Source organism: Lipophrys pholis, assembly GCF_963383615.2.
Source record: "Lipophrys pholis genome assembly, chromosome: 8".
NCBI classification, from domain to species: Eukaryota; Metazoa; Chordata; class Actinopteri; order Blenniiformes; family Blenniidae; genus Lipophrys; species Lipophrys pholis.
Window position 1 is genome coordinate 2,935,564 of NC_137630.1, and position 16,336 is coordinate 2,951,899.

The 16,336-nt window shown below is 44.2% G+C and overlaps 1 protein-coding gene across 9 annotated transcripts in view; it reads right to left on the bottom strand.

The window, feature by feature from the left end:
- The window catches only part of LOC308113149 (immunoglobulin superfamily member 21-like), a 51,159-nt gene extending 42,537 nt beyond the window's left edge, over positions 1-8,622 (bottom strand). For 5 of the 9 annotated variants that reach the window (XM_080469169.1, XM_080469165.1, XM_080469166.1 and 2 more), the window contains exon 1: positions 8,234-8,477. In XM_080469169.1, the coding sequence (XP_080325295.1) occupies positions 8,234-8,288 (55 nt within the window). In that variant the 5' untranslated portion in view covers positions 8,289-8,477. Of the gene's footprint in view, positions 1-8,233 lie in introns of all 9 variants that reach the window. The other 4 variants (XM_080469164.1, XM_080469167.1, XM_080469171.1 and 1 more) reach the window with 4 other exon arrangements.
- Between the last annotated feature and the right edge of the window lie 7,714 nt (positions 8,623-16,336).

Below are 16,336 nucleotides of genomic sequence, written 5' to 3' on the forward strand. Positions count from 1 at the left end.
CCTCACAGCTGGCCCCGCCCCCTCACAGCAGGCCCCGCCCCCTCACAGCAGGCACACATCTGTGAAGCAGCATTTTAACTTATCAACCGCACAGCTTATTTCTCACTTCAAATGTTTTCAGAAATAGATTTTGCTGAAGTGTTTCAGTAATAACAGAGAAAGTTTGTGTCCATGTCGCAATGTTAGTCCGGTTTTAACCGCAGGTGCTGACAGCTTTGAGTGACGCTTTCAGGTGTATCAAGTAAGTCAGTTAAACATGATTAAAATATGACTGGTACTGTCATTAGCGAGCTGGAAGGACCCTGGAGTGCCGAACTTTCTTCTTGTTCTTATGGAGTATGAATCGGCCTTAAGCGAGCAGCTGATGCTGTCTGATGTTGTGTTAAATTGCTGGAGTTGATGAAGATTGGATTTTTAGCCACTTTAGGAATTCTTCACACAAATGGTAACTGGACTTTTTTCCAAAATCACTTTACATCATTAATCACGTTCACCCACCAGTGGAGGCTACAGCCATGCAAAGCGCTGTCAATCCATTGGGAGCAATTTGGAGTTCAGTGTCTTGCTCAAGGACACTTCAACATGTGTGTGGGAATCATCAAGCAACCTGCCAATTGGGAGACAACTGCTCTCCCAAGCGAGCCATGCCACCACACATATTAGCATTTGTTATTGACCAAAGTGTTCAGCTGCTGCTGAACTGTGCTTGAGGATCACAGAAGGGAGGCTGACCAGAGCTCGGCTCTGCAGACCAATCACATCTGAGTATTTGGACTTTCTAAAAATGTTTTACTTTTACTTCCAATGTTTGAACACAAATTTCTTTCTTCTCCAAACGCCCATAAAACTGCCTCATTAATTCAACCTGTACAGAAACTGAAGCTGTTTGAGGAAAAGGTCAAACAACTGATGGTCACAGTGAACCTGCGACTGAACCGGCAAAAAGCTGATCAATCGAAGTGAGATGGAATTAAATCAATAATCAATAATGCCAGGACTTCTAAAATGAAAGTTGTAATTGGTATTGATTTATACGCAGTTCAGCCAGGTAATACTTGTTCATCCACTGCTTTTTTCAAATCTCACAATGCTGGAGCTGATCCAGCTCACAGTGTGTGATGGACATGTGAACAGTCCAGGACACACGCACATCGGGAGTCAAAGTCTATGGTTGCACCATTATTGGTCGATGCGTATGGAGAGTTGTCTGTCCGTATTTCAAGCCGTCTTTCCAAAGTCAGAGTGGTCAATGTAGAAAAGAATTTGTCAATGTGAACCTGAATCTGCAAACGTCGTCTCATGATTTGTCTGTCTGTATAATTACATTGAAATTTGTAAATCTGCTTTGCTCATCTCTATTAGAATTTGTACATGTAATAAGAGTTGTCAATGCATACAAAGAGATTTGGAGTTGAAAAGTCTGTTTTCAGCTTCAAATGCTGAAAATACAGAAACCTCACCAGTTACGAGTCAAGCAGTTTCATAATTGGCTGTTTTTTTTGTTTGTTTTTTTTTACACTTGACTTTTGCCCCTAAATACCTGCCTCAAACACACTGTGTAGGCATGCCTGTACAGAGAGAACCTGCCAACTGGAGTTTGACTTGAACCCAGAACTCTCTCAGTGTGCATGGAGAGTGCCAACCACGTTGCATTTTTAATTATATTGTATTTTTATCTGCTTTTTTTTTTAGTTTCTGCTATGTGTGCTTTCTTCTCTTTACTATCCTGTTGTACCACTGCAAATTTCTCCACATGTGAGATAAATAAAGGGATATCTTATCTTATGTTATCTTATTTCTTTCTTTTACTACCACTGTGATGGTGTGACAGGAGTTTTTTCAAAGTGCTGATGACGTCTGGCCGGTCAGGGAGCCTCGGCAGGCTCCATACTCTCTCAGTGGCACTGCTCCAGACGTCTCGCCTCAGGCTATCTGGTAGTGATGGCCAAATGAAGCTTCATGAACCACTGACTTTATTTTCTGAAGCCATTAGATGGTGATGTCTGTTGGACAAATGTTTGAAAGCACACTTCATTAGCAGTCTTTCGGCCTCTATCTTCAAGCCAAGATTGTCATCTGGTGGAGTCAGAATATAGAAAGTGGTTCATGAAGCTTCATTGAAGCTTCATTCGGCCATTACTACTTTCTGGTAGCACAGAGGAGAGTTTCACGTCTAATCAAAAATCTAGACAGAAGCACAAGATCATGGACAGAAAATCTGGGAATTCTGCTTCGGATTAACATCATGCACTTTGTGGTCAGTAAAGCCGCAAACATTTAATCATTCTAAAGTAGAGATTATTTATAGCAATATGGGTCACAGTTGGACAATGGACGCTTGATCCGTGAGGTGGAAAGCTCTAAACAGGCCAAACAGTATTACATAACTTACAAGCTCTCCTGAAGTCACATCACTGAGCTGCATTAATGCCGTCATTTAGTTAGATAGTAATATTGCTCCTGTTGGGATCTAACAAGACCACAGAAAGTTGGTTCATTTCTACTGAAAAACAATCTTTATTTGTCCTTGAGCATCTCACCGCAGGGGGTCCTGTTGCCTCTGCAGCCCATGCATGCAAACCAAAAGCCGTTTAGAGAGATTCTCTCAAAAAGCTTTGCTCCTGCTCTTCAACGGAGGAGGAGGAGGGTTGCTGGAAGCAGCAAACACCAGAGGCCTGCAACCAAAGGCCTCAACTCCTCAACTCCTCTTCTGACCCGATCACAAGTGTCAGAGCTTCCCCCCGGACCCAGAGACCAGCACCCAGCGTCTGATCTCCCATAAACCAGGGAAAACCAACCGGTTTCTCCAGGACGAGACCAGGAAACGACACCTCACAGAACCTCTTTGTGTTTTCCTCAACAAGCAGGAAAAGCACCACAGGCCAGAGCAACCAGATCCTCTGGTCTGGACAAGGGAACAACCAGGAGGCTGCAAAGAAAGACTCTCCTGAACCATCATCTTGGTCTTCTTCTCCTCCTGCTGAACTCAGCCAACCACAGTTAGCAGGAGGTGCTAACTGCTACAGAAGCCAGCAGCTTCTCTCAACCTGGACAAAAACCAAACTCCTTCTTCAGAGACATCAAGGAAGTGTTAACAACCAACTGGGCAAATACCGGAGATTTGTGCTGAACGATTCTGGAAATAATCTAATTGCAATTTTTTTCCTCAATATTGCGATTTAATAAGCGATTATCTTTTCAAAGTCCTCTCATGTATTTTTCAACAAACACAAGCAATAAATCAATGTGTATTATAATAAACAATATCAGATTTATTATACATAAATTGTTCTTTCTTATAGGCGAGGCTTATGTTAAGATAAAGTCAAATGAAGCATGTATTAATATGAAAGACAGTTTATCTTCTACTTCAATTACAGTAGTAAACTTACTAAGTACTGTCACTAGCAGTCTTGTAAGCGTTCATCACAACAAGCCAGCCGCTTGTCCATTGTGCTTATCAAAGCCCTAAACCAGGCTGGGTCACTATACTAATGCTGCGCTGGACATTAAGGGTTTTGAGCAGTTTGCTCATCTACACTGCAGTAGGGAAGCACCGATTCACGTTGTTTCACTTCTGATCCGATCCTGATACTTAACTTCAAGATTCAAGATTCAAGATTCATTTTATTGTCATTCTACTTTTCAGTACAACGAAATTACTTCAAGCACAGATGGAGAGAAGAAGACAACATTGGGAGAGGGAGGAGAAAAAAGAAGTCACATTGCAGACAGTACTCCTTAGAGTAAAGTCTGGAATATAAGAAAAAAAACACCTCAGCACATTTAGCATCCAGCATGTTACAACATAGTACATGTCACAAGACAGAGCACATAGGATTCCACGGGGTGGGGTGGGGGGGGGTTTGCAGGAGAGAGGTTGCATCCTTTGTATATCTGCTGATACGATTCTGATAGCAGAGCTCTGTTTGCTTTAATATTATTATTATCGTTATTGTTGACTTTAAATGAAGCTGTAATAAACTCCTCTACAGTAAAGTATGAAATGTACAAATGTATGCATGTATTCTCTCTAAAGACAACTTGAGGTTAGTATCAGGACAGAAAAGGAAGCAGTACAAAGTATTTTTGTTCCATGTGGACAATGTGGGGGTCTGCGTGACGTCATCATCTCATAATAAACTAGTTCTAGCTTTAAAAGCTCAGAATCACTTTATTAATTTCTGGTGAAATTCTTTAGCAAGGCAGCAGCAACAGCAGTGCTTCAGCTCGAACAACACAAATGATTGGGACTATTTCCAGGGAGTTTAGCGCGGAGTAGGACGCAGTTTCACGGAGGTGTGACTCGCCTGCTGACAGCCTGGAGGAGCTGCTGTTCATTGTGTTGATGCCGCGGTCAGTGCTGTTCTCCTCAGCTGGAGTTTTAAAACGGTGACGTCTGTTGACAAAGTGACCGCCTCGCTGTACAACTGCTTTGCTTAAATCCACGTTTCTGTTGCTTTGTGGTGTTTTGAGTGTAAAATCTGTCCAAACAGCAACATGTTGTCATGAAAGGTTGGATAGCATAGTGTTGCTACGTGAGCCTGCTCGCTGGCTGCAAACTGTGGACTGGATTTCCTGACTCATTCCTGCTGGTCTCATTGAGACCCGCCTCCCTTCAGGAAATCCAGTCCACAGTTTGCAGCCAGCGAGCAGAGCAGCAGCAGGGAAACACTGGGGATCATTTCAGCACCATGAAGCAGACCAGGATCATGGATCAGGAATCTCCGCAGGTTGGATCGGAAATTTCTGATCTATGAATTACGTGGATACCAGAACCCGATCCCAGATCAGATCCGCTCCATCCCTAAAAACCACGAGCCCGTTCAGGCAAGGTGGGCAGATGACACGCGTTAGTCGTCACGTGACCAGATCACGTGAGCAGTCAAAGTTTTATCGTATTGCGATATTAACACAAATGCAATTAATCGTTCAGCCCTACATGAGATTAGTTAAACCTGACGCTCTATACAGAACTGTTTAACTTTTATGAAGATGAGTTGATTCTGTTACAGTGATTGAGTTCTGTTGATAATGATATTAGGAGTAGTTATTAACCTGTAAACTGAAGTTAGCTCTGCCACATGAAGACACAGGGTCTGCATGCTAATCTTTGCTTTACTAACTAGTTTACTAACAACCTACACATTTCACATCAAAGACAACATCACACAGTAACTGAACACCACCGGACAACTCCAGATGTTTTACAAAGCAAATCACCTTCACATGAATTCATTTTAGAAATGTTCCTTTAACAGAGAGACTCAGGAAGCAGACGCTAAAGACGAGCTTCTAAGTTCTGTTGTTCTCCAGCACATCGTCGAGACCGAGGACAGACTTCCTGCTCTCTGAGAACCACTATTTGGAATGTAGTTTATTGTGATCCGCCATCTTGTCTTGTAGTTCCATCACACATCACACACACACTCCCTGTTCTGGCATTTAAAGACAAGGATAGAAAAATCATCCTCGCAATCATGTAGAAGAAGAGAACAGTATTGAGGATGAGCTGCGAAGCTTCGGATTGTTCAACATTTTGGCCCTAAGTTGTTGGGTTAATACTCAATTGAAATAAAGTCTCTGAATTTTAATGATTATAACCACAGTATGATGTAAAGTCACTTGATTCATCTGAGCAGGTTTTGTTCCTCAGTCATTTCAAAATGACACGAATGGCTGACATCTCACTAAACCTCTGGAGCTCCAGACCGCCAAAGCAGCTTTTTGCTTGGTGCTGTTAGTAAAGCCACATTGCGCCAGGCTACAATACAACAGCATGCAAATGCACAAGTAGAAAACAAAAACATATGAGCATTTTAACTTCATAATCTACATAAGTGAACATTTGGAAAAAGCATTTACACAGAGACCACCATTACCGTATTTTCCAGACTGTAAGCCACTACTTTTTTCCAACGCTTTGAACCCTGATGGCTAATCTATGGATTTTTCTTCACTAACGGCCATCAGGGAGCGCTCTTGCAGGAAGTGCAAAAGAACGAGACAGATGCAAGAGGTTAATGCAAAGAAGAAGTTTTTGCAGCACGAGAGGCACGACAAGCAAAATATTGTTCACACCCTCATCGTAGAAAGCACACGAAGAAAAGCATATGATGCAGCTTTTAAATTCAATCACACTTTACTTTATTGTCATTGTACAACGAAATTTCATGTGAAGCTATAGGTGAGAAGAGGACAAAAAAAAAAGGCAGATTTCAGACTGAGCTCTAAGAGAGTACAGTTTGTCATTAGGAAAAAATGACAAACCTCAAGCACATTTAAAGCATCAACACAAATTACAACACATCAAGACAAGCACATGTGGGCATAGGAGAGGAAGTGTTGCAGCCCGCCGCTGGGAGGAGGGGGGTCAAAGCGCACAGCCACTCATAGGCGCACAGCTAGCCTCCCCCAGATGCCCCTGCGGGGGAAGGGGGGGGGGGGGGGGGGGGTCCGGGGGATGGGGCCATCGGAGGCAGTGAAGCAGAACTGTCTGCTTCTCTCTGCAGTGTCAGTCCGGCGTCTGGTGTTGTGAGACGGCCTTGATCGTCCTGGTCAGAGACAAGTTCCCAGTGGGGCGGCAGTGAGGTGATATCGGGGAAGTTGAGAGCAATCTGGCTATCCAGGAAGGAAACAGAGCTGCTATATGTAAGCTTGGCGTTAATGAATGGTGAGACGTTGGAGACGGCAGCGTGAAGAACTGATTCAATGCCAAAACATGACAAAGGCTTTCAGAGGTCATAAACGCAGATGGCCTGAACTTGTAGATGTTCTTCAGAACTGCTGGGAACATACAGAGCGCAGACGGCCGAGGTGTATCCACCGTGCAGATCCCTCTGAAAGCCAAAACAATCGCCAGCAAAATGGATATTGAACAACTGGCCATTAGAGATTTGAGCTGTTCCACATCCGGACAAAAGCTTCCACCAATGGTGATTTTTAAGCGGATGACTATGCCAAAAGAAAAACTCCCGAAAGACATAGTCGTTAAAGTTAACAAAATAGGGTGGATGATAGAAAGCCTAATGAATGAATGCCTGACGGAGTACTACGGTAAGCGCCCGGGAGGATTTTTTCAACGGAAAAAAGCGTTGCTCGCTTTGGACAGTCTGAGGGTCCATATAACAGATTCTGTGAAAGAAGCCATCAAGAGAACAAGCTCAATTCCAGCTGTGATTTCTGGAGGTACAACTCGATTTTTGCAGCCACTCGACATCCGTGTGAATCGTGCATTTAAAGCGGCGCTCCGAGGTGAGTGGGGGGCTTGGATGACCAGTGGCGAGAAATCATTCACAAAAACTGTCCGTTTGCGAAGAGCATCCTTTTCTGAGGTCTGCCAGCGGATCGTAACAGCGTGGAGCAGAGTGAAAGAATCCGCGATCACCAAAGGCTGGACTGCTGTATGAAGAGAACAGCACAACTTCAGAGGAAACTTTGCCTCGAGACGAAAGTGACATTGAGAGCAACACCGACAGAGACTGAAAAGGTGCATGAGGGAGATGTTCTGAGGCTCTTCAACTCTGACACTGAAGAAGACGACTTCAGTGGTTTCAGTGCACAGGAGGAGGATGAATAAAGACATCAACCACTTTTCTGTTTTGTTTGATCAGCCGTGTTACTGCCATGTTACAGGCACCGTTAGGAAACAATTAAGGTATGCAAATAAACATTTACAAAATCTTTTTGTGTAAATATCTCATTTTACAACGGTCCAGTCCATATTTGCAGCTTATAGTCCGTTGCGGCTAAGATATGATAAAAATATTTTTTCTTTTAAAATTTAGTGGGTAGCTTCTTTTCCAGTGTGCTCTATTGTCTGGAAATTACGGTAATTGAATGTTTCGGTTCCTACAAACAGATGATCTATTGAATGAGACTCAGCACTGAGTGACTCTCACTCAAGGTTTCCTACATCAGACTACTGCTAAAGCACGTGAGCTCATCCCAGACGTCTCATGAACACATTTAGTTGTAAAAGTAACAAAGACCAAAAGTACACAACAGTCTTTTAATGTGTTGCAGTAAACATTTAGTTGAAGTCAGAGGTTTTTTCACCGGTAGTACATGTGCTATATCAAACTTTAAAAAGCAGTTTTCTGTCACAGTGACTTTTAAAACCAAACAAGAAATCAAGAAAACATCTTGATGAGTGCTTCTTTCATGCATTCCCCAGTGAAGTGTGTGTTAATCCTCCGGCTGTGTAGAATGATGGAGCAGCTGTGGTACTCACCCGCTGTGGATGTGAGTCCGGAGAGGAGGAAGCAGAGGAGGAGAGGACCAGCCATCCTGCTGGATATGGCTGCTCACACTGAGAGATGCTCCATTTGTTAGGAGAGCGAAGGACAATGGCAGCATTTCATCTCCCATCCTTCAAACTGAAACAGCTCCGCTCTACCACTCGGGTTTATATCCAGAGGATTACAGCTGCTCTCTGTGTGAAACCATTTCTCCTTTATCTCCCTCCTCTATGTAACAGCCTCTTTTCTTTCCACACCCCTTACTCTGATTTTCAGTCCTAAATCTCTTTTTCGTCACTTAACCTCATTCACTGCAGCTCAGCTTTTTCTTGTTGAAGGTGTCAGAGCCAGAATATGTTTCACTCTCATCGGTGTTGCTATGCACTACTTGTCAGAGGTGACATAAAAAAAAAAACATTGAGGGGGAGAAAAACCTCCTGATGATGTGAGTCTGTCATCCTGGGTGTAGCAGTTCTGTATTTCCAAAAAAAGAGTTCATCTGAAAAGGTGATTCTGCTACCTCAATAAGAAAATCTACAGAAATATGAGGATAAAGTTCCCTCAGTTATACCTCTCAATTCAACACTGTTATATTGTGACGTGTGTATTCCACCCATGTTGTGAGAGTATTATGTTTAAGGTAACACATTGTACAGGTCACCAGTCCCATCACGTACGGAGGAGTATTAGGGTCACCGAAGAGAAGGCTGAAAAGAAAAACCTTCGTGGCTTCAGAAAAAGTCGAAAATCAAAGTCAAGATTTTTTTTTTTTCACGGAGAGACGTCGTCTGTCCCTCATTATTTGCTCGTAGATGTGAATCCACATTAAATGAATTAATTCTGACTATATCGGGTTTCTTACTGCTCCTGGACGTGTGATTTTACACAGGATTGCCTTGATTAATAAAAACATTTAAATAAGCAGCCGGGATCCGTGTCTTTGTCCTTCGTACTCGAAGAACTTCCTCTACAGAACCAGGCAGCAGCTGCTCTGTCTCTTCTGGTCCTGATACTGATGATAACTGTGTTCCTCTACAGAACCAGGCAGCAGCTGCTCTGTCTCTTCTGGTCCTGATACTGATGATAACTGTGTTCCTCTACAGAACCAGGCAGCAGCTGCTCTGTCTCTTCTGGTCCTGATACTGATGATAACTGTGTTCCTCTACAGAACCAGGCAGCAGGCTGCTCTGTCTCTTCTGGTCCTGATACTGATGATAACTGTGTTCCTCTACAGAACCAGGCAGCAGGCTGCTCTGTCTCTTCTGGTCCTGATACTGATGATAACTGTTCCTCTACAGAACCAGGCAGCAGCTGCTCTGTGTCTTCTGGTCCTGATACTGATGATAACTGCTCCGTGTTTATGAGCTCCATTCTGTCCTGAAGCATCTTTTCATCACTTCATTAAACCGTCTGAGATGCAGTTTGTAGAAACAGTCACAGCGCTGGCATGTGGATGGACAGACTTTTTTTTTCACCGTGAAAAAAAAATCTTGATTTTGATTTTCGACTTTTTCTGAAGCGCATGAAGGTTTTTGTTTTTTTTAGCCTCCAAATGTTTTTTTCTTCAGTGGCCCTAAAACTCTTGCATACATCACGCAAAGGGCCTCATTCACAAAAAATTTGTAAAATGAGTGGGAAATGGCATTCCGACAATAAGTTGTTCTTTCAGTTTGCATACATTTTTTGTATGATCAACTAAGAATACTAAACACAATCGCTGCTCATCTGCCGCCTGCCCCTTAGCTTGCTGTAACCAAAAGTCCCAGGTTGAACCAGGATCTATTGTTTCATGGTGTGCACTCGATGAGTCCTGACTGGAACAGAATACGTCTCTCCTGGATTTAGAGAGAGTACTGAAAGTCCACAAATGTGGATCAGCTGCCCTCCCTCCCTCAGTGAGCGCCCCACACGTGTAATACGTGACATGTGAGAGACACCCTGCAGTTCAGGAGTGGGAACAGCAACTGCAGACTGGTTTTCTGACACTTTCGGGCTGTAAACAATCACTTCACACACACAAAAAAGGATTTGAACTGGATTTTACTGTTAAACTTGTAAAAAAAGTCATCTTGAGCCCTCGAGCTATAATGAAGCTCCAGCTCACACAGCAGAGGGATTTCAGGTTAAATCAACTTGGTGTGCTTCAGTTTACTGCACACCAGTGAAGCAATTTCAGCTGTTGAATATGTATGTCCATGTTTAGAAACATTCAACAGGCTAAGAGAGTACATGTATGGTAAAGGGTTAGGGTTAGGGTTAGGGTTAGGGTTAGGGTTAGGGTTCGGTAGGTAACCCTAACCCTAAAACCATTTTACGTGGTCCAAAGAAGAATTTAACCAGCTAAGACTTCACTTATCCAGTGTACAGATGGGCACAGCTGACCTGAACACAGAGGAGACAAAGCTTATGTAACCAGCTGTTAGTGGTTGCACTAGAATTAGAACAATTTTGTTTTGTTTTTATGGGGCATATTTATTCAGCATTTGGATGGAAGCAGTGACTGCTGTTCAAGCCTTGAGCCTTTTTGAATCACAGACTATATTTAAACCTCCACCGGTGATTTGGCCTGAATGTTGTTTGTAGAACAAACAACAAAGCCGTCAATTATGCCAGGACACCATACAACCCCAAATTAAATCTGCCCTGATCATCAGAACAGTGCATGTTTCCCTCTGCTAACAGCTCCATTTTGCACAATGTCATGAAAAGTGAAATCAGAAACCATGATTATATGGGCAGAAATAAAATGAAATAAAGTCTGATCGTTAATGCAGTTCGGTCAATCTTTGGAACCTGTGCTGATCATAAAGAAAGAAAGAGAGAGCCATCCTTCGTCTGTCCACACGGGTTCTGATCTGGTCTCCTCCAAGTGCAGGGGGCTCATTTATAAACGGAGCTGATGCACAAAACAAGGTCTGAAAGGTACGCTCAGGACTTCACACGTAAACGTTGTGACACATGAAAATATACTTGATGGGGGAATGTACGCACCGGCATGCCACCTGTGACCCTTGAGCAGGAACACAGGGGAGCCAGATATAGCTCATACATTTAATGTCACCACATTTCAGAGTTATAAATCCACGGAATCATGAACAGTCAAGCTGCGGTTTTATAGAGGTGTTTGTTACACTTGTTTTAAAGTGGTTAGTTTATACCGGAGGGAGAGCAACTCTGTCAGCGATCGAAGAAGTGAGACAACAACGGTTTGAATTTACAATCAGTCCAGGGTTTATTAAAAATCTGGACAAGAGGATGCATTAAAAAAGGTAACATCCGAATTTAAAAGGTCTTCAAGAACTTTGTAAAAACATGTCCTCAAAGTTTCAAAGGGCCTAAAATACAACTAAAAAGTCCAAATGAGCGTAATAAGATTAATTAGTTCGGTCCGAGTCCTTTTCCTCACTTGCAGGATCCTCTTGAGTTGCTCTGGATTTATTTCCTCAGCTCGGTCAGTTCGCTCCACACGCACACTCGGCTGCTGACGTTTCCACCATGCACGCTGTCTTCAGGCTCCCAGCATCCGTCCTTCCTTTCTGCGTGCGTGCGAAGCTTCCAGCGCCGTCCTCCAGCCTCTACGCTCTCGTCTGTGTGTCAGCGTCCTTCTGCCGTGGCATTCTCCTTCTTCCGGGTTGTTCTCTCCGTGCTTTCAGGTCCCGCCTCCCTCTGATCGCTGATTGGTTACGGGAGAGCCATGAGGGAGGTCTGGGAAGGTGTGAGGACCCTCACAGGCCACAACAGCAAGACCAGAGTTGAGGGGGGGACAATGGAGAGGGGGAACGAACTGAATGACTTCTTCAACAGGTTCAACCAGTCCATTCCCCCCCCGAATCCCACCCGAATCACTGCTGCCACCTCCCCTTCTCCCAACAACACATCCCCCCCGAGACACCTCAACACCCTCCTCCCCCTCCCCCTCCTCTCAACACAATCTCCGTCTCACATCACCACAGACCAGGTCAGAGAACAGCTGAGGAAGCTCAAGCCCAGGAAAGCAGCAGGCCTGGACAAGGTGTGTCCAAGAATCCTGAAGACCTGCGCTACAGAGCTGGGGGAACCGCTTCAACGGGTCTTCAACCTCAGCCTGCAGCTAGGGAGAGTGCCCACCCTCTGGAAGACATCCTGCATCGTTCCGGTGCCTAAAAAGAAGCGTCCCAGCAAGCTGAACGACTACCGACCGGTGGCACTCACATCACACCTAATGAAGACGTTGGAGCGGCTCTTCCTCTGCCTCCTCAGACCCCAGGTGCAACATGCCCAGGACTGCCTGCAGTTCGCCTACCAGCCAGATGTTGGAGGATGCCATCCTCTACCTTCTACATCGGGCCCACTCCCACCTGGACAAGGGAAGTGGCACAGTTAGGATCCTCTTCCTGGACTTCTTCAGTGCCTTCAACACGATCCAGCCCCTCCTGCTCCAGGATAAACTAAACACCATGGGAGTGGACCCCTACCTGGTGGCCTGGATCTCCTGCTACCTCACCGATAGGTCACAGTATGTCAGGCTGAAAGACACCACGTCTGACACTGTGATCACCAGCACTGGAGCCCCCCAGGGCACAGTGCTGGTCCCTCTTCTCTTTACCCTGTACACCTCGGACTTCTGTTACAACTCAGAGCTGTGTCACATACAGAGGTACGCTGATGACTCAGCCATCGTTGGATGCATCAGGGAGGACAGAGAGGAGGACTATAGGAGACTGGTGGGGGATTTTTCCGTCTGGTGCCGCAGTAACCACCTGGAGTTCTACACCTCCAAGACGAAGGAGCTGCTCATAGACTTTGGGAGGTCCAGACCAAAGCCCAGACCAGTCCTACTGGAGGGAGAGGAGGTGGAGGCTGTTGCCTCCTACAAATACCTCGGACTGTGGCTGTACAACAAACTGGACTGGTCAACACACACCAGCCACCTGTACAGGAAGACACACAGCAGGCTGTCCTTCCTGAGGAGACTGCCGTCATTCAACATCTGCAGCAAACTACTGTGGATATTTTATCAGTCTGTTGTGACCAGTGTCCTCTTTTACACTGTGGTGTGCTGGGGACACGTCCAGAATGGACAAACTGATCAGGCGGGCCGGCTCTGTAGTTGGCATGAAGCTGGACTCTCTGGTGACGGTAGCAGAGGCAAGAACACTGAATAAACTGCTGGATATTCTGGACAATACCAGACACCCTCTGCACACCGTCATCAACAACCAGAGGAGCATGTCCAGAGAGAGACTGCTTCTTCCCAAATGTGGGACTAACAGACTTAAAGGAGACATATCATGCTTTTAAATCCTTCCTTTTTACATATAAATCATACAGTTGTGGTCTATACAACGCGAAACTGCAATGCTTGGGTCTGAATTCCTCATTATTAGAGCTCCACAGGCCCCTTTTCAACCCCTTTTCTGATGTGCTTCTGAGAGCAACTCGTTTTGGGGCGGTCTCTTCAAATGCAAATGAGACACTTCATACCCCGCCTCCTCTCCAGGTTGCAGAGGTGATACTCGGTTCAACGTCACCCTGTTCGGCCATCTTTGTAGTTTGATAGAACAGATACAATTATCTAGCGGCGCAGAAACTTTATATTCACACATTATTTACAAAATGTCAACAACGGAAGATTTGTCCATCCAGCCATACATGTTGGAGCCAGAGTCGGACCCGGCGGAGCGAGATGAAAATGACGATGATGCACCTACAGAACAACGTCTTCATATGGATGTAACGCAATGGTGTGTTACTATATTTACACTAACTTCTCCATCCATGCCCACTACTACAATACTGCCTGTATTACAACGACTATTTAACACAGAAGTTACATTATAATCTAAAACGAGCACACAGCGCTAACATATGAAGACGGTGCAACTGCTAATGCTAACAAAACAATGACAGGGACGTCTTATCATCACACTTTTTAGCGTTATATACAGCTTACCGATGTGCTCTGTTCGTCGTCTCCATAGATAGAAGGAACTGACCGCTCAATCAGACGAAGTCTTTCGGCAAATCCTTCTTTATACTGGCGGAGGTTGTTGAAGCAGTCGTCCTTAAAGTGCTTCGCGCACACAAAAATGACCTTACCCACAGATGTGGGTACATTTCTGTGAAAAATAAAACTCAACCAGGCACTTCGAAAAGGTTCTGATGCTGGGAGACGGTGTAACGAAGCTTGTGGGTTACTACATCCAACAACCGAACATTTCGACTTATCCTCTCGTAACTTCGGTTGGACTACAAAATCGCAGCGAGAAACAAAAATGGCGGATTGCTCGAAATGTCGATGTCCTAATTTGGCAGTTCCGCTGAGAATACTGTGACGTCATTGTTCAAAAAACGTAATAGAGAATAGAAAAATCGAAACCGATCGCAAAATATGACCAAAACAGAATATAAAGATATCAACGGAGCACCTGAAGAGACTACTTTGAACTTTTCTGTACTTCTAAACACTCTAAATATACAACAAAATGCATTTAAGGGCTAAAAAAGTGGATTTAGCATGATATGTCCCCTTTAAGAACTCCTCAGGCCATCAGGATGTACAAGTCCTCACTGGGGGGGAGGAGGGGACAGAGGACAGAAGGGAAGTAGCAGGAGCCGCTATCCACCTCACCATCTTATATCTCACGTACCATAATGCAAAACTGTGCAATATCTAATTGTCTATTCACTGCAAATGATCATACTTGTGCAATAATTCTTTCTGTAACCACAGAGTAATTTAACGTTCGGCCACTTTCACTCCTATATTTTGTTTGGAGACTTATTCTTTTTGCCATTTCTATATCTAGCTAAGTTAAGGTTAGTTAAGAGTTTATATTATTTAATATTTTTTGTACTATATTTTGCTAGGAGTCTAATTAAGAGTTAAGAGTTATATTATCTTATATTTTGTGTACTATTTTGTGTACTATATTCTGCTAGGAGTCTAATTCTTTTTGCCACTTCTATATTTAGTTAAGTTAAGGTGAATTACCTTTTTTTCTGTAACTCATCTTTGTTATTCTCTGTGTGCTGCTCCTCTTCTATTAAGCTGCTGGAACTCAAATTTCCCTGACGGAGTCATCCCAAGGGATTAATAAAGCAAAGTCTAAAGTCTCTGGCCAGCTGTTCAATTGGCTGTGCAGGGTGTCACTACCGGGGCTCATGCAGCCAAGGTGTAACCTATTTACAAATCATGCCTGCTAGGCGGAAAGTGCATAACAATAATAAAATCAATAAAACAACAATCATAACATGGATAAATTCACGCCACGAAACACAACAATACAATAAATAAAATCATGCAAAATACTAAAATCTCATCACATATCTAAAACACAATAAAGAGCACTCCCGCCTTACAAAACGTTCCTTTAGGGAGCCATGACAATGAATACTGAATTTTCAGCACTATGTTCATTAGCCTTTTCACAAGTCCCTGTTAGAATATTTAATCTAATAAACAGATAAATCTGTACTTTACTCAACTCCGCTGTAGTCTCCACCTATTCAGTGTCTCTGCCCTCTCGGACGCTCTGACACACAAGCTGGCCGTCCTGAGGATGGAGGCTGTTTTGTTGTCCAGCAGTGTGGACTCAGTGTGCCCTGTCCCCCATGACAGTGCCAAGCCACTGTCCTCTGGCCTCCATGTTCAGATCAGACGGTTCTTCTCCAATAACTGGTCTCTCTGTGGCTTTCACTATTTCCAGCGGTGATGATGTGCTGCCACTCACCTGTTTGTCTTTTATTAGTGATTCCATCTTCCTGGCCTCAAAAGCACAATTTAGTTTTTTTGTCATGCCAGGAACGATGAATGCAATCGGATCAGTCGGCCCTGCCAGTGAGGTGTCTCTTCTTTTGTTTTTCAGGGAGTTGGCAACCCTATTGTCGTTCCATCACACATCTGTCACACTACCTCCACCCGTCTCTCTGCATCTCACGCAGGCACGCACGCACGCACGCACGCACGCACGCACGCACGCACGCACGCACGCACGCACGCACGCACGCACGCACGCACGCACACACTCACTAAGCTGTGTATAGGTAATTAAAATCTGTGTTTCATTGTAAATAAATACAATGTTTGGAATCATACCTGCTGTTTTATTAATGTG